At 40.5% G+C, this 19,746-nt stretch overlaps 1 protein-coding gene across 3 annotated transcripts in view; it reads left to right on the top strand.

The window, feature by feature from the left end:
- The first annotated feature begins 1,261 nt into the window (after positions 1-1,261).
- Positions 1,262-19,746, top strand: part of Utx (Utx histone demethylase) — a 63,336-nt gene continuing 44,851 nt past the window's right edge. For 2 of the 3 annotated variants that reach the window (XM_011635918.3, XM_011635926.3), the window contains exons 1-3: positions 1,262-1,479; positions 1,901-2,157; positions 2,740-2,848. In XM_011635918.3, the coding sequence (XP_011634220.2) occupies positions 1,412-1,479; positions 1,901-2,157; positions 2,740-2,848 (434 nt within the window). In that variant the 5' untranslated portion in view covers positions 1,262-1,411. Of the gene's footprint in view, positions 1,480-1,900; positions 2,158-2,739; positions 2,849-18,050; positions 19,369-19,746 lie in introns of those variants that run through there. The other variant, XM_089076446.1, reaches the window with a different exon arrangement.

The following is a 19,746-nucleotide window of genomic DNA, read 5'->3' on the forward strand; positions in this document are numbered from 1 at the left end:
TCAAATCTACCGCTTATTCGAGTCTCAATGAGGCAAGATCACGTGATTTTTATCCGAGCAGAGATATCGGCACTCGGTGCCATTCGGCCGCGCCCGGCATTCGTCGACGTTTCGCGACATTAATCGCCCTCAATTCGTGCGTGTTCGCGTCAGTTCGTACTGGTTCGTATGGGCGCCGCAGTCGCCGCTACCGCCACCGTCGTTCTCGCTGTTATCGTCGCCGCCGTCGTCGCCGTGGTCGCTGCTACTTCGCCGATACTCGCGATGAGGTGACGGCACGGTGCCGCGGGATTGATTCGCGTATGATCGCGCGCGCGCGCGCGACTTCTTCGTCGACGTAGGTTTCGGAGTCGGAGTCGTCGTCGTCGTCGTCGCCGTCGCCGTCGCCGCCGTCGTCGCCGTCGCCGTCGTCGTCGTCGTCGTCGTCGTCGTCGTCGTCGTCGTCGTCGTCGTCGTCGTCGTCGTCGTCGTCGTCGTCGTCGTCGTCGTCGTCGTCGTCGTCGTCGTCGTCGTCGTCGTCGTCGTCGTCGTCGTCGTCGTCGTCGTCGTCGTCGTCGTCGTCGTCGTCGTCGTCGTCGTCGTCGTCGTCGTCGTCGTCGTCGTCGTCGTCGTCGTCGTCGTCGTCGTCGTCGTCGTCGTCGTCGTCGTCGTCGTCGTCGTCGTCGTCGTCGTCGTCGTCGTCGTCGTCGTCGTCGTCGTCGTCGTCGTCGTCGTCGTCGTCGTCGTCGTCGTCGTCGTCGTCGTCGTCGTCGTCGTCGTCGTCGTCGTCGTCGTCGTCGCCGTCGTCGTCGTCGTCGTCGTCGCCGTCGTCGTCGTCGTCGTCGTCGTCGTCGTCGCCGTCGTCGTCGTCGTCGTCGCCGTCGCCGTCGTCGTCGTCGCCGCCGTCGTCGTCGTCGTCGTCGTCGTCGTCGTCGTCGTCGTCGTCGTCGTCGTCGTCGTCGTCGTCGTCGTCGTCGTCGTCGTCGTCGTCGTCGTCGTCGTCGTCGTCGTCGTCGTCGTCGTCGTCGTCGTCGTCGTCGTCGTCGTCGTCGTCGTCGTCGTCGTCGTCGTCGTCGCCGTCGTCGTCGTCGTCGTCGTCGTCGTCGTCGTCGTCGTCGTCGTCGTCGTCGTCGTCGTCGTCGTCGTCGTCGTCGTCGTCGTCGTCGCCGCCGCCGCCGCCGCCGCCGCCGTCGTCGTCGTCGTCGTCGTCGTCGTCGTCGTCGTCGTCGTCGTCGTCGTCGTCGTCGTCGTCGTCGTCGTCGTCGTCGTCGTCGTCGTCGTCGTCGTCGTCGTCGTCGTCGTCGTCGTCGTCGTCGTCGTCGTCGTCGCCGTCGTCGTGGTCGTTGTCCGTCGTGTGTGATTTCCGTCTCGCGCGGATGTGACACGAGCGAATTTTCCTAACCGGGACCGAGAGAGCGTGCGTTCCTAAAAGATGGCACAGGACATCGACGACATCAACCTCACGCCGCAGGAGTTGCAGACGCTGTCGGAGCTGGACAGGTGATTGACTTTTCTCCTTTCCCCTTGATCTCACGTTTATTCTTCGCGATTAGGGATCGACGTCGCGACGACGAGCCATGACGTATAACCTAGAAACGCGCGTTTGACATTCGCGCTCGTGCGCAACCTACTGACACCGTTTCCGCGCGCTTCCCACTGTACCACATTTCGCGAGATACGCGGCGAAATCTCCCGCGGCAACATTTGCGCGCGTTTCGACTCACGGAAGTTTTATAATTGCCGGTACGGATTAACGCGTGTCGATGAGATTAAATGGCAATTTAATTGGGGCGTAAATACGAGCACGTCGCAAGATTTTTCTCGATTCCGGTCTTTCTGTTAGTCAGAATGAAATGATCGGAAGAAATATTCTAAAATGCGTCATAATAAAAAGCAATTTCTCTCTTGTTTGCCTGCATAGTCGACAGTTTGGTTTTCTCAAGCTGAACTCTCTGGAGCAGGCGAAGAAGAAGGCTCTGGTGGTACGTGCCATCAAGTATCTGGAGCGTATGCTGGTTCAGGCCCAGGCGGAGAAGCAGCGCAGAAAAGCTGATAGTACAAAAATGTACCCAGATGATTTCAAGGAGAATGAGGATGAGGATAAGGGAATAAGCATCGATCCCAAGACATATTGCAAACTGGGACATTTCCATCTGCTCCTAGAAGATTACGATAAAGGTATACACTTTTCTACATGAGCTTTTACCAAAACATTTAAAACAAAACATTTAAAACAAAACATTTTAAATTGTAAACTTGTGTAGCCTCTGTTCAGAAGTCAAGCCAATTTATCAAAGTCAAGTCCTTCAAGTCTTTCTACTTTATAATTGATTATTAGATTTTAGAAATGATTGAAAATATTCTAATGAATAAAACTAATTTGTATTAGTATAAAAAAATATTTGTTTTTAAATCAAGTAACAAAATTTCTAATGTCTATTTACTTTTTATTTTTTTCTAATTCTTAGAAATATAAAAAGACAAAAATAAAATAAATTAAATTGATATTAAAGTTAATCTACATTGATAGAAATGGACATAATCAGTATTGTCAAATTGGATGTTGTTGATTGACTTATCCACTGAGAAACCTGTGAAAACAAATTACGATAGAAAGACCTTTTAAGATTTCAAATCGAATTCCATGTATTGACAGACTTTTTATCCCTTTAAATTTCCATTTTGAATTTGAAACGATTTTTATTTTATTTACATGAAACAAACTTGCCCTGATGGGTTTATTCCTTTTTCTTATTATAGCGATGTCGGCATATCAGAAATTCTACTCTTTAAAAGGTGACTACTGGAAGGATGCTTCGTTCTTGTATGGGCTCGGTCTCGTTTACTTCCATTTCAATGCCTTCCAATGGTGAGTGTAAATAATTTATTTTTCAATCAACACACATCGGATTTCACTACAGCATTCATGCAGCGTTTCGGGTGTCCCCGTGATTAATTTTAATGATATAAAATATTAAATAAAATCAAATAAAACTCGTAAATTAATTTGAAATTAACAAATATATTGAGTAATAAATATAAGTAAATTAAAATTGAAAGAAAATTGAAATAATAATATTTTGTTATGTAAACACACATTTGATATTTTTTAATTGAAACTATAATGTATGAGATATTAAAGATATTATAAATTCCAAATTGGAAGCAGAATATTAATAAAATTCGATCAAAATTAATTAATAAACGGAATCTTGTCTTTCTATCTTTCTTATAATTTCATAACAATTCTGATGACTTTTATTAATATCTCTTGGATATTTTTGTTGATAAAAAACTTTATATATATATCATATATATATTTATACATATCGTTCATTAAAATTAAGATTGTTAGAGGAAGCTCCGCGCGCGTGCGCTCATTCATTTTAAAAATATAAAACTGGCGGTTGGGACAGACAGACATTTACACAAATTACAAGCGTATAAAACTCTCGGTTCCATTTCTCGTGCATAATTCTGAACGTAGAGCGAGTTGGGTTGTTTCGCTAGATCCTAGGAAAGCTGTAAGGGCGAAGGGCCCGACCGACGAACGGCAAACATGGCGCCGATGAAAAAAATTCCGTAATCTCTCTCACGAGAGTTGTTCGCCTTGAGAAGGAGGCGTCGGCCCTTGTACGACGTACACACATGCAGGGTTCATCGTTCTCATGCATCCTCTCTTTCTCCCTCTCTTTTCCTGCATCTTCTATTTATTTTTTTAATTTTGTATCACACGTGACGCATCAACGCTCGCCGATAAGAGGCAAGCTGCCCTTCCGGGCGTCGATAAGGTTCATATATCCGGAAGTCGGTAAATCGCGAGCTTTCGCGCTCGGGTTATCGAAAAAGTTTCAAAGATTCAGACTCGATGCAATATTAATGATTAATGAGAATTTATCCATTTCAGTATGATGCTTCTGTTCTAAAAGACAAACTCTTAATTGTTTTTAAATTTATTAAAATATCTACCATCTGATTAGATTAAACTATCATGGAAAAACCTGCAAAACCATGGAAAAATCTGAAAAATCTGAAATTTTTAGGAATTTGTTTATTTCTTAAAAAATCAGGGAATTCTTAAGGAATTTTATTGAAAATCAGTGCTTTTGCTTTTCCTAATATTTTGTCTTTATGTTTTATTAATATAAATCTTTAATAGAAGAGTTTGATCGAATTGTTAGCAATAACAGTGAACCCATCCATTCTAAATATCAACACACTAATTTTATAATTAATTCAGAATTGGAGACAATGTTGATTTTATGTTAGATACAGTTTTGTTTAATGAAGATGGATTTTAATAATTTTATAAAAGTTTAATTTTGTATCGATTATATATTATGTAATTTTTTGTTTGTAGTTTTTGAAAATAAAATTTGAAAATTTTATTATTAAAACTTTGTTATTATTTTTAAATTTAATTATTGAAACTTGAGTGATTTTTAATTTTATTTTATGATTTATAAACTGTTATGAATGAAAAATATTAAAGACACTGCACAATGAATATACATTTATTTATAAGATATATTTAAAATACTTGTATTTTATCTGGAATTTTTAACAAATTGCCTTGAAAATTAGAGTTTTGGAATTTTTTGGAGGCCGGGGATTGAATAGATGCATTGATGATATCTTTTACATTTCTAATATTATTTAATTAATATCATGAATAAACATGATATGATTTTAAATGAATAATGAAAAATTCTCGTATGTTACTGTTACATTTTTTTTTAATAAGATGCAGATTTTTTTTAATAAGATTATTTTATTATACTATATAATGCAATTTTTTATGATGCATTAATCGCCCAGTCGGTAAATGCGCTCACATGAAAACGCGATCGGTTTATTAGGCAATCGACAGATGTCTCTCGTGCCAGCGAGCCGACGATGTGCCTACGTGCCGAACGGCAGCGCAGTTATGGCGCCGTCGCTTGATTGGCGTAGGATAGATGGGCGGGGAGCGGATCGCGGGGGCCGCGGAGGGCGATAATAGGCCAAATATGCATGTCTCCCGTGGAACTGAAATAGAATTTCAGAAGCGTCGTGCATACGTAACTCCAGCGACGGCAGCAGCAGCAGCAACAACGGCCGCTATGTGTAAACAAACTCCAGGTGGTGCGGAACTTTCGGTCGAAAATTCGCTTACGAATTCCGCTTGTCCGTCCGAATCTTCGATCTTATCGCGCGCACGACATTCGTGACTCGGAATCCGCGAGAGAATACATATACATCATATGGAAACAGGGCACATTCCCTCCGCTCTCCTCTTCATGTCACTTCTCTTCCCCTTCATCCAATGCATGCATATTACATGATTGTTTATACCGCATCTCGTGATTCTCGGCGGAGCAGATTTGACTAATGAAGGCAACCGAAACCATGAACACCCCTGATTGATGTTGAGTGAAATAAGCGAAAACGAGTCTTCTGACTCTTCTGTTTTCTTTATGTTAACAGTACATAACATTAAAAAAAGATTATTGAATGATAATCTGTTATAAATATATATATATATATATATGTATATATATATATATATATATATATATATATATTTATATATATAAAATTCATTATAAATATAAACAACATGTAATGAACTTTTAAAATATTCGGAGAGAATTTTTCATTTTTTCAATATCTTATTGTACTTTTTTATATTGTGTGACGTAATGCAATTTTTTTTTATTCTATGTGGTCTTTTTTTTTTTTCATTCGTCACATTCCTCGCGTTCCGTACGAATAATAACGCGCGCGCACCGTTCGTCGCGCGAATTTGTGAATTGGGTCGGTTTCGCTTAACTACACCTAATTGCCAGCGCGCTAAAAATAACCCGCGATTTACCCGGAAGATCGCGCGAGCGGTATGTACCGGACATCGCTCCGCCTGCACTCGACGCCTTTTCCGCCTTGACTCGAACGACTTTGAAATCTGTGTCTCTCTCGAGTATATCTTTGTACCGTATATCTTGGATTGTATCGAGTATAACTAGCGTACAATCAATGTGTATTTAATCTTACAGTCGGGAAATTGGATGCCGTAAAGTTGAAAACTTTAATATTTTATTTGATATAAATTAACATAACTTGCAATTGTTAGATATTATTGTTCTCAATGATCATTCATTAAATTGTAGCATATATAATTTTCACATATATGATAAATGTTTCACGCTTATTTTTCCAAAGTTAATTAAAAATGAAACTTTTCGCGCCTTCTCCCTCGCAATTTCTCTTTGCCTGGCATTAATTTCCAACATTGAGTGATTTGATTAAATAAAAAATTTTAAATGCTCGTTGATAAAATGAAATCTTGGAAATATCCGGGACAGTGTTAGTTTCGAAAGTACAGAAGCCTCTCGTTTTTCGAGCGAGATACGGTGTTCGGGGTCGGTGCGTTGCGGGAATAAGAACCACGTTTGCGGTCGCATGATCGGTGTGCACGGGACCTTCGCCGCCGCCGTCGCATCACCACCACCACCACCACCACCACCACCACCACCACCACCACCACCACCACCACCACCACCACCACCACCACCGCCGCCGCCGCCGCCGCCGCCGCCGCCGCCGCCGCCAAACACGTGCACACATCATCGGGAAGAGGGAAGAGTGTAGAAGCCGCTGTAAAATCGATCGTTCGTTCGTTCGCCACTACCGCGACGCATCTCTATGCGTCGCGCGTGACCCAGCGGCGCTCCGCTATGGCGGACGACGCACCAACGGCTGTTCCGTCCCGCACCCGAAAAGCCAAACGGTACGCCCGGAGCTAAAATCCCCTCTCGCCTTCCCGTTCCCTTGCCGCCCCGCGTGATCCTCTCCCTTTCCGTACGCACCCGTCCCTACGCGAATATTCACCTCGTCGCGAGCTTAACTCCCTCGATCTTGGCCCGAATTTCTTTTCGAAATCTGAGAATTGTAGAATAGTCTCTTTTAACAGAAAAAACTGTTCAAATAAAGAATTTTTAATTATTTTTTAATTTTTCTGAACCGAAGAAAGTTTTTTTATTTTTTTGTACCGAGAGCGAATTACGAAGATGCAATTTTTTTCGGAGGAAATAGCGGCTGTCTTTGTGTCTACTCTGGCTATTGTTATATTTTTACTGTGTTGTTATTATATCTGGAAGCAGAATATGACATGCGAAACACGCGCGCGACGTAGCGTATTCGCGGTGGCGTGTGAATCACTTTTAGGGAGATGCTGCGTCTCGGTTTTAAACCCCTGGGGTAAGAGGGAACAAAAACGCTCATTGGTGAAAGGGTTGCGTCACTTGTGCAGCGTGAGAGACGTCCTCTTCTACGATTTTTGTATACACTGTATTTAATTAGAATTCTTTTTTCCGATCAGATGCATTAATCTTCGATATGAAAAATTATAAAAATTTCAACAAAAGCTATTTTATTTTTTAAACGATTTTTAACGACTTTAATTTTATTTTCATTTTGCGATTATGGAAAATAATATTATGTAAACAAATATCAAATTCTTCTTAAAAAAGATAATAAATGCACAGAACAAATTAGTTTTAAATCAAGACAAATATTTTTATACATAAACGAGAATTATAAATCTTAAAAATTTTAATCTTGATTTGATTGAATTTGTATTGGTGCAAACATTACTTTTGCTCAACTCAAGATTGCAAATTTTCTATATGAAGATTACAATATTCTTGCTTATATATGAAAATATAGTCTTGACTTAAGACTAATTTTTTTTTCTGCATGAACCTGAATAATTTCTCGTGCAAATGCACTTGTTATTCCACCAATGAAAATGCATTCGAGAAATTTTCATTAAACATTTGTTTAACCAATTTCTAATTTTTTATAAGGAAACGAATTTACACCCTATGTACGTATTGTCGCGTTTGATTATTAATCCATGTATTGAGTTGTATTGAGTTTAATTTTAATTGTCCGAAAATAGTTCATTATTTTCCTCACGTATCCGCCAATAGATGCTAAAAATAGGAGAGAATAATCGATCGAGGGGAGGGGGGGGGATGATGGCGACTAATTACCAATTCAAACGATCCCGTTACGAAGTCCGGTCGGTCATCGGCGATCGCCTACGAACGTGCACATTCAATTCTCTCTCAACCCTTCCGTCCGGCTGATGGAGGGCGAACACAAAGCGCAACATGCGCAATTTTATTTACCGTCGCGTATGTGCGTACGTGCGTGCGTATTGCGACGCACACGCATCTCTTTCGGGATGAAGGGACGCGGACAAAGACCCGAAGAAAAGCGGTCTAGTGTGACGCACAATAGCAAATTCATTACGAGGGGGGAGGGATCAACCCTTCTCGTCGTCGTGGTTTTTCGTTAAATGGGATGCAGCGTTCGCGCCATTCGAAAGCTGTGACTTTACGCATTAGCCACCGAATTGCGCGCCGCGATGCGTAGAAATTGCAGTGTCGCTTCATTCAGCAGGTATCATAAATATATTTTTTTTTCTGTTACGCCCTCAGCGCCGGATTTCCGCTTGAAATCCTATGTCCCTGTGTCGCTTATATACCGCACCGTACAAAAAGTGGGTGGTAATATTTAACCCCCCCGGTGGAGATGTTTTAAGTTTCGTCACGCTTGCGATAACTGTCCGGGGAGTTTAGTTCAGTGCGTCAGTTCTTAACTTCTCGCCGCAATGTGTAGATCGTAATGTTAGTTTATTCTCACGTAAACACTTTAACTTTTCTATACCACAATGGAGACATTTTATTTTACTGCGTTAATAATTTTGCATCGTAGTGGACAAAAAAATATGACATATTTTCTCTCTTTTCCTATACGACTCCACTTTTTATTCGTTGCGATATGAAGCGTGTCTCATGATAAAAATTAAACGAAATTTATGTTATCCATGAAAATTTAAGCGATTCTCCATACTTTTTATTCGGCGTAAAATAAGAAAAAAATTTTCAAGCTGTGAAAATACAAACTGAAATTCATGGTCAAAAATTTCGTAAGATTTCTCGTGTCTCCTAAAAGTCATGGTGCGTTAAGTTGACATAATAATCTTCATTATTTACGTCACGAATGCTATTATCTGAACATTCTATTATTCTTCTACTAAGAAAATATTTCTTTGTATAATATTTGTTTGGTTGAAGTATGAATATTTTACGTAACGTTTATCTCATAGAATTGAAAATGTGATTCTTTTGTTCGAAATATTTGTCATGTCTAATAGAAAACTTGGTCGCATGTGAGGAATAAAAATTCCTCCTAAGATCAAACCTTTATGAACCTGTTAGAAATTTTTGTGAATTCTTCCACGGACAAGGAGCGTAGGCTCAAAAATAAAGTTTTCAAAACTATGACTCGCTTTTTCTCCGTTATCGAAATATGTTGACTCTTTTTATATGATAAGGCGACCTACTTGGGAGAGACGGTTTATAACATAAAATATTTTTTGTGGATATCTACTTCCGTGTGATTTTCGACAAGTTTTCGCAATGTATTTGTGTGTGCTATCGTAACGGGTGCAACCACCACCACCGAGAACGGGTTGTGCACCCTACAGCGAGAGTGCAGAATGAGGTGCAAAGTGCATGCGAGCTGTGACCCAGATCGCGCGGTCGATATTCCCTGGCCCAGATTCGCTTCTTGAGATTAAATATTTTTTCCACGCACGCTTAATAATGACGACAACGTCGATGACGATTGAGTGTCCAAATTTCTTTATTCATTAATTCTTAGGCTCGACGCAAATTTTACAGTTTCTAAGAAGATTTTTAAAGAATACTGTTTCCTCGAATGATATAAACCAATCATTATCTTATATCATGTTGACACATCGAAATGAGACCACAATGTCCAACATTTTCTTATTTATAAGAATCTATTTAGAAATGCAAATACAAATAATATCGCGTGATATCGATATGATTTTAATTATCAATCAAACAATCCTCTTTTTTGTCACAAAAGGCGCAGTAAATATCTAACTAACACGCGAATGACTTTGTATCACATGTACATACAAATGGATATCATTCAACATCTACATCTACTATCATATACACATGTGATTCAATGTCGTACCTTGCGCCGGATGTGATTATTGCGGATGAATCAATCGGGATGTTCGGTGGCTGATAGACGAAGATGACGACAAGAACGGGAACGATACGACGACGAGGGCAAGTCGCATCGATGGTGGCGTTCGTCACTTCGCGCGTCGTTCGGCGAGGTCATGGTCAGGCAGCGTGCTGAAACCGAGAGTCAACAAACTCTGGCGGCGACTCGCTGGCGAACGAACGAACGAACGAACGTACGAACGAACGAACGAACATACGAACGAACGAACGAACGAACGAACGAACGAACGAGCGAATGAGCGAACGAACGGCCGGCTATCCGACAGTTAACCAACCCACCAAACGTAACCCCGACCACAGAGGCTGGTTCTTCAGTCAGTAGCGGATTTTGCTCCTGCTTCTCTCTCTCTCTCTCTCTCTCTCTCTCTCTCTTTCTCTCTCTTTCTCTCTTTCTCTTCCTCCTCTCCCGTCCCGTCCCGATTCCCGGTTACGTCCGTCTAAAAATAATTCGCGATCATTATTTATAGCTCGGCTCTCTTGCGTGACGCCTGCTCGCGACGACAGGTTCACGATGTTGACGAACCGCGACGATTCTCAAAAGTTTCGGATTCCCGACCTTTAATCCCTTTTGAATCTTTCCTGAGTGATGCTATACTTTTAAGTGGAATTCTTACTGTTTTTTGTACGAAGCATTATTTTTTTATTTGTAACCTTAAGTATTTTTCTTGATAGTACATACGTATCTATATATTGCATATATAACGCATATATATTTCTTTTTTTAAATAATTGTAACATTACTTTGTATAGGTTTTTTTGTCGAAGTTGATGGTTCTTGTACGATTTACATTTATATATAAAACTGAAAATTGAAGTGGTGTAAATCAATATAGCTTAATTGCTGATAGTAATACTGTTTTGGGTTTGCATTCACCAAAAGTTTAATGTATTTTATTTGATCTGCTTAAATAACATCAACATTAGATTTACGTTATTATAAAATTGAATAGAGAGTACTTAATGAAGAAGAGAAATATGAATTACAAAATTTTTACTATAATTTTTAGTTCTCTATATGATTTTGAGACAATGTTATTAAAGATATGTAAGAGAACAAATTCAATAATTTGATTTATTAGATACGAAAATATAGAAAATACATCGCAATTGCATAAATAAATCTGTCGTAAATAGTGGGTCAAAATTTCTCGATATTGGAAGTAAAAATATTCCAGCAATAAAATATTTTTAAACATTTTTGTATAAATGTATGTACAAATATTTTTAGTCTACAATTGCTTTTTTTCAATTAAATCATATTTTTTTTATTTAAAAGTATTTTTTGATACCAAATAAAACAAAATTAAACGAGATTAAAGTTGAAATCGGAGATGTTTGCTCGTTGACTTAAATTCAAATCTCTCATATCCAACTTGATATTCGATAATGAATAATTAACTATAAAAGGATTGGAGATCCTTTGATCTACGATACACAATCGCGCGACATATTTGATGTCATTTACATTATTGCATTTTATATTTGAAGTTAGCCAGTTCCAAGTCAAACGGAGCGTATCGTATCTAGATATGTACATCATGATTCACAATTGCGTCTGACAGCTTGACGACTGTAAACATGTTCGCGCAACACGGAGAAAATTAAACATACGGTTAAAGAGTAAGTAATAGATAAACGGCAGATAAATGACAGATTATACGATACTGAATATCAATCGAGAAGAAACGAAATTTCTAACTTTTTAAAGAGCAGATGCGACGCGCGAGAAACGCGACACACGTCCAATTGGAAGGTGTCTAACTTTAGACGTGAAGGTATAAACGACGCGGAGTGTTCACGTGTAACTAAGTAAGTCAACGCTGGACGATCGCGGGTTTATCGACATTGTAACCCGTGACGTCGCGTCGCCGTCGTCGTCGCCGTCGTCGACGACGGCGGCATCGCTCGGGATTCTCGTCCGCGTTCGCGAGTCGTGACGTCAATGGGCCGCGAGGCCGACAGCGAATCGCGGCGCTCCACGTCATCGCGTGCCTCCGCTGGCGCGCGTTCGCTCACTCGCTCGTTTATTCGCTCGTTCGCTTCCTCGCTTCCTCGCTTCTTCGGCTTCGTATCTCGCGCGCAGCAGGGACAGCGGCGAGTCACGTGACGTCACGGCATGAAGTCTGGGGACGGTGCCGCGCGCGCGAAGGTGAACGACCTCGCGAACCGAGTTCAATACACCACGACGACCATACAGAGAGAGCAAGAGAGAAGGGGAGGGAGGGATACGGGCAAGAGTGCACGACGACGACGACGATGACGACGATGAGTTCCTGCGTCGTCGTTTGCAATGTTTCGTTCTACCTTCCTTCCCGTGGAAGGAAAGAGCCCTCCCTCCATTTTCCTTCGCCTCCTTCTCTTCCTCTTCGCGTTATGCACGCGGTGGCAATCGAGGTGAGATCATTTTAAACAGATTTTCTCGCAGAGACTTGAAGGTTTATTTAAATTAAAGAATTCAGAAGATTGGCGGAGCTAAATGCGACCATTTTTTCTTTAATTATATTATTTATTTATTTTCTTTTATTATATGTTTTAGTTCCATTATTTATTAAAATATTTACCGAAATACATATTGCGTATTACTTACGAGAATTTGATAAATTTTTGGAAAAAAATAATTATTAATAGTTTTTATTAAATCTATATTTTTATTTTAATTGTATCAAAATTTTGTTTTATCTTTAATTGAAAGAATTTGATTTATAAATTTGATATTTTTATATTAATTTATATATATATATATATATATATATATATATATATATATATACATTATTATTAATAACATCAAATGTTTCGAAAACATGAAAATGACTCAATAACATTTGACGATGTCAAATTGATATTGATTAATAATTCGGTAATCTGTTTCATTTTATTTACATATGCATACCATACGATATATAATCATTAGTCGTTTAAAAAATTTAAAATTTCATCAAACAAAAGTTTTCACAAGCGCGGATTTCTTCGGTTTGCAATTTCCACGGCGTTTAATCGATCTGCTTTTATTTCGGTCTACCTCGTTTCAATTGGTCTGTTTTTCTGCATTTAGCCGTGGAAGTTAAAATTAGTCGACGCGACGCAGCATTACATGTGGAAGTCACTGACTTCCAGCGATGAACTGGGCTTTCTTCGGTTCGCGTAAAAAAATTTTGCTCCGCGTCATAAAACGGATAGAACAGAATATTTTATTATATCGTATGTACGGCGAACTGAATATTAAGTCTTTAAAAGTCATAACCATAAAATGCTAGTTGAATTAATCTTGACATTTTTTAACACATTTATACGATTACATTTTATTATTCGCACTGTTGAAGGAAGATTATTTTTAAAATCGCTTTGTACTCATGACAATTTCATCGTAAAAGAAAGATACTAAACTGATATTATCTCTGTTTAAGAGGTAAAAAGATCGCTACAAATGATTAAAATATAAGTGGTTTTACAATATTAATTATATTTCAGCGGAATGTTTTATTAATTTTTATTATAAAGGTAATACGCGCGTTTAATGGCGGATTAAAGATCGTAATTGTGAGAAGCAGAGAAGGTACTTGATAATAGTTAATAAATCTATCATCGCAACGATATTTGTTATTGTGATACTCCATTACTCCGTTTTGCGCGCGAGTGTATCCGGCCGATGCCCCGCTGTGCGATTAATACATGATCGTTTTTAACGGATGACGTGAAAGCACGCTGTTGGCGCGAGTCTCGCGCGAGGCCGGCAAGGTGCACCTTGCAAAACGAGTGCGTGCCGCCGCTACGACCACGTGGCTTTGGCATCTGATAAGGTCAACCCACCTCTTAGGAGGCCAAGTTTGCTCGACACACGACTCTTTTTAGGTTATCGATACGAACTGTCGGCGTAACTCGCGTACTTACGAGTTTGCAGATTCTTTGCCTTCTTTTTTTCTCATCCTTTGCATGAAACACGAAACAATTTTCAGTCGTGCAATTAACGTTGAAAGATTGCAAATTCTTTACAAATATCACCTACGCAACTTATGGGTGAAATTTGCTTTTCATTATTCGGAAGAGATTTTATTTACAATAAAATTCTGTAAATTGAAAAATAGAGTCGATTTTTATTTTGTAGAATCTGGAAAATTTTATACACTTATACAATTTAATATCATATATACAGTTAATATCTTATGCAATTTAGCTATGTCTAAAATATTGAGAGCAGTTAAAAATTTTATTGTACTGTAAGTTTAGCTTATCGTTGCTAAAAATAAACTAGAAACATTACACATGTATTTATCTAAGGTCAAACGTCATGTTTCTCGAGTACTGTTATCGATAAGCTTGGTGATTTGAAATGCGAACTTTTATTTTTTGAAATATGCTGTTATTCGTAAATATTTATCTTTTGATATCCATGTACCGAGTTGAGGTTCGGTACAACACACAACAAACTGCAAACGTATGCAAAAGTACGCATTTTATTGATATACATCAATACATTCATATATATGTATCGATAATATACATTTGTTCGTTTGCATATATCAATGTGTTCTTGTTCGAGAAATGAAAGCTTGATCTTCCTTAGGACTGTCGATGATTTAAGATCGAAGTCACGTGGAGGATAGTTTCTGCTTTCTGTTACGGCAGGATCGCGGTCGACTTCCATCGATTTGGCTGAAAGTAACAGCGTTTCCGCGCGTAAAAGTGAGTTGGCGAACGACGTTTCTCTCGCATTGGCGATGTTTCAAGGGCGGTGAATGGGGTAAGTTGTTACGATTTGGAAACTTGCAAACATCACTTTAACTTCCGTCAATGATGATATATTTGTATAAAAAAGAAAATTAAGAAATTCACGATATTCACGATTTTTAATGAAGCCATTAATAAAGTCTTTTCTTAGATTTATAAAAATCTTAAAATTACACATTTAGTGCGTGTATACGTATAATTTTTAACTTAGAAGCATACGTGATATTATATACCCTTTTAAAAAGTATATAACAAGTCAAGTTTTATGACGACGTAAGTGATATGTTTGAGAAAGAAATATTTTATTTGGACTTTATGTTCCGTTTTTCATGAATCTTTGTAAATTTGTTAGCGAGTTAGCAAAATAAAGTCGTCAGGAGGTGCGCATGGTTCTTGGCGTACGTAAATAAACAAACGGCTGCATCACGGCGATGTGTGTTAGTTAAAAATAATTTAATTCCGTCGCGAAACCGCCGACGGCTAAAAGCCGAAAAAAGGGGGAAACGAGAGATTGCAATCTCCACGTGTGTGTGTATTTTGGTAACGAAGCCCTCGTCCGTGGAATTTCCATCTTTACTTTCTCGAAACGCGAACACGTTTAATTCTCGTGGTGTTTTCAAGCACCGTTTAAATCTTTAAAAGATTTAATCCTTTCTAGTGCGAGAACATCAGTTCCCAGCACAAGAGTAAATCTGCATTTCAAACAAATTTATGCAACAGATACCACACATCATATATTGAAATATTTTTTCATGTCACTTTGTATGTAGGTAACAAGTTTAACAAGAATCTAACGCATGAATTTAATGTGAATATAAATTTCAGGGCGGGTTAAAAATGTCGTATTTTTTACAGTTTGGAAAAAGCGATGAAAGATAATTCCCACGGAAATAATATATTTGTAAAAATTTGTGATGCGCACAAATATTTTCACTTTGCGCGTATACATAAAATAATTTTTGCAAAATAACGTTGATACTTTTTCCATAGAGATAATATTTGTTCGATGAAAATTATTTTTTATCATGCGCAATTACTTTCCGTATCAATTAGATTAATACAACAGGTTACACAGATTATACAGTCAGATTCTCGAATTACGCGGGGAATCAATTTTGTAATAATAGCCGATCGAGGTGTTACAACAGCGACAGAAGACTACGTCTTCCCGCGCGGCGTTTATTAATTTCTCCGTGCAACGCTCGTGACGTAACGTTTAAATATCGTCCTTTGTTAATCGGCACCCGCCGTCGTTGAGCGCGCGAGACAGGTGCATTTTTTCCGCTTCGCGTAATCGCACGCTCGCACGTGTAAAGTTCGTTACGTGCCATACGCGCTATTTATAGACTCGCGGATTAGCGAGTAAGTTCGGAGTGAAATAACTGCGCGCCCGCGTTTTTTACATAATTAACCTTCGGCGGCGTTATTTACCGCGCGCTCGTGCCGCGGCATATTGCATTCCCGCCGCTTACGCGCGATAACCGGCTGCCCGCTCGGGATAACGGGTCCTTACGCAGCCGCCGCATTAATTCATTGCTCGCTATGAATCGCCGGCCGTGTATATCCTGACAATCGATCCGCCTCGCTCTACCGTCGAAAGTCCGTATATCCTCGCCCGCAATAATCAGAACGATCGATTTCAATCAGGTGCTTCCCGTCCGCTTTCCTCCTTTTACATGTTTCGCTCTATTATTTGCCAGAATTCCCCGTGCGAGCTTCGTTTTTTTTTCATTTCCACGCTCGAACTTTGGTGTGGGACTTTTATCCGTGACACTGTGTATTCCGATTAAAAATAAAATTATTCGAACGTGTATAAATATTTGAGCAGGGCAGAAGTAAGTACATTTGAATACTAGGGCGGATATTTAAATAATTTAAATATCCTACGTGGTAATAGAACGTTTACGGTGTCCGTCGGTTCTTTCGGGATGGATACATGTCATTTTTTATAAATGCGCAGACGAACGGAAGCATGTTCTGTTGTGGTGCATGACAGTCGTAAATTGTTGAAATTTATAATAATAAATGATTGTTAATAATTGTTAATAATTTACATCAACAAGGATATCTTGGGTAGCAGAACCGAAGAAAAGAGGTCATTTCTTATAAAAAAAAAGTAATAAATAAATAAATCGAGAATGAAAAATAATTTTTTTGTCATACATTTATTTCCTTTTTCCACGAAAGATCGTTTCTTTTGTGGTTCAATAATTATTGGCTCGGAGAGAGCTATCCTGTTCGCCGGAAGAAACTTTGAGAGTCACTGCGGCGAGTTTCTTCGTCGTCGCGTCGCGCAACAAGAGAAACGAAACCGGAAACTACCGCCGTGTGTATTTTGGTAACGAAGGTTCCGGTAACGGGAAGGGCAAGGAGGGAATCTTCCGAAGAAAGAACCATCGAATCCTCAAGTCGCGCCGAAAAATTCCGGGCCGACGGTTCCTATACCGATCGCTACAGGGGTGGAATCCGATATATATGGTCGCGAGAGAGACGTGGATCGTCGTACGTATGTATGTGTGTCAGACGTATAATCAGACGATTACACTCTCGTAATAATAGGCCTGAATTCCGAGTAAACCGATTCGCCGTCGATACCTTCTCCTACGTGTTCTATACGTGATCTATGAGAAATTTCAACCAAAACGTTCACGCAAAAGAAAAAAAAAGACGCTTGTACAATTTCGTCGACAGCTCCAATTGCAATCTTCGGCAATCTTGTATCTCCTTTTGCTTTTCCAAATCTTGTCCGCTACAGACCGAACCGAAAACGTTTAACTGGACTTTATTGGCTTTCACGTAAAGCCGAGAACCGAGCATCTCAAACGTTTCAGAAATATTTTTATGTTTAATTTTTTAACTATAATAATTTAGAATTGCTGTAATGCTGTAAATAAGTTTTATTATTATCTGTAGCTAAATATTGTAGATATTATAATATTATAATATATATATGTCAAAATATTATTAAATTATTACTATTAAAAGATTATAGAATAAGTCTTTAAAAAATATAATTTTAATATAACTTTGGCATTACTGATATTATTGAAAGTTAATTATACAATATTTTAATGAAGGAAAGAATTCTTATCTCATCCTTCAATTTTTAAAATTAATTTTGTTCAAGTGAACGAAAATTGTTGAAAAATTTTACATTTTTAAATTTAGATACAAGATTAAAAATGCTTTTATATAAATTTTTTTTAAACTGAATTATTTTTGTAAAATAAATCTTTTAAATGCAGCCAACAATAAATTGTTCTTATGTTGAAAGAATATGGATTTTGAATTTTTCGATTCGGTATTTCAATTGGATGCATTACATCGCATTATATCGCATCACAGCGCATCGCATCGCATCGTATCGCATCGTATCGCATCGTATCGCATCGCATCGCATCGCATCGCATCGTATCATATCGCATCGCATCGCATCGCATCGCATCGCATCGCATCGCATCGCATCGCATCGCATCGTATCGCATCGTATCGCATCGTATCGCATCGCATCGCATCGCATCGCATCGCATCGCATCGTATCATATCGCATCGCATCGCATCGCATCGCATCGCATCGCATCGCATCGCATCGCATCGCATCGCAAAGAGGGTGAACGCGCATCGGGCGGTGGCTCGGCAACGAGTGTCGCGGCGCGCTGCTCTAAAACAGGGCCGCTACGCATGCGCGCTTCCTCCTCGCTCCGCCGCGCGGGGCGCTCGAGAGACGGGAACGGGAGGGGGGAGGTGTGCCGCCTCCTAATCCCAACTTGCCCTACGTGCCGATCAGGCGCGTTAGTCGCGCGAGAGCCTTCGACGTGTGGAGGTGTCTCCCCGCGCTCCGCGTGCGTTACCGCCGCTCTCTCTTTTTCTCTCTCTCACACACACACATACACGCTCTCCCCCGTCTCTCCCCCTCCTCCTCAGGCCCGCGCGCGACGACGTATCACTGCCACTAGTATAATAATAGTTACACGCTACTGCCGGAGTTCCTGGGTGCCGAGGCGCGCGCGTAATCGCGATCGCGATCGCGTGATAACCCGCGAAGAAGTTGGGCCGTATCGGAGTGCATTTTACGCCGCGACGCGGCGAGGTGGACGTTCTGTGCGAGTGCGCTCCGTCCGAGTATACTCGGTCGCGCGTGCTCGGTTCGCGGTGTCTGTTCGTGTTCTCTTTTTGTGTTCTACGCTATATTGCAATAAGATATATATATATATACACAACGTACACTGCCGGAAGCGTGCTTCGAGCGATCCGTGCAAGCAACTGATCCCCGACGAGAAGAGAGTGTCGTTGGGGCGCGATGAGACGCTTTTGAGCGTCTCTCATCGTCGCGTCGGGGAAGGAAGGAGGAAGAGAAGTGCGACAACGGGAGCTGCAGCAGCAGGAATAACAGCAGGAACGAGAGGAGAAGCGGGAGGAGGCGTGTGTGTGCAACATATTATCGCATATCGGAACGTGTCGGAAAGAGAGGCGGCCGATACTCGACGACGCGCGTCGTGATTTAAACCACCACCACTGCCGCCGCCGCTGCCGCTGGGAGATTTAAATGGTGAGTGTTGCGTGAAGTCAGCAGCGCGTCGCGTCGCGTCGATCGTGAGTTCATACTGGCTAGCTGCCTGACTGGCTAACTAGTTGACTGATTTGTTGTTTGTTTAGTTGGTTAGTTGATTGGTTGACTGGCTGACTGGTTAGTTGGTTGGTTGGTTGGTTGGTTGGTTGGTTGGTTGGTTGGTTGGTTGGTGATTGATCGGTTGGTTGGTTGGCTAGTTAATCGGTCGGCCGGTTGATCTCATGATTGACTCTCCCAACGCGTCCTTCGTTCATCCGAGAGCCAATTTTCAACCCCTGCATTTCGCGGCTCTTGTCTCACCCCTCCCCCTTCCGCTCTAGTCTTTCGAATAGGAATGAAGCCGCGCGCGCGAATTTT

This window comes from Pogonomyrmex barbatus, unplaced genomic scaffold (assembly GCF_055798465.1).
Source record: "Pogonomyrmex barbatus isolate J1 unplaced genomic scaffold, ASM5579846v1 scaffold2, whole genome shotgun sequence".
Taxonomy (NCBI): domain Eukaryota; kingdom Metazoa; phylum Arthropoda; class Insecta; order Hymenoptera; family Formicidae; genus Pogonomyrmex; species Pogonomyrmex barbatus.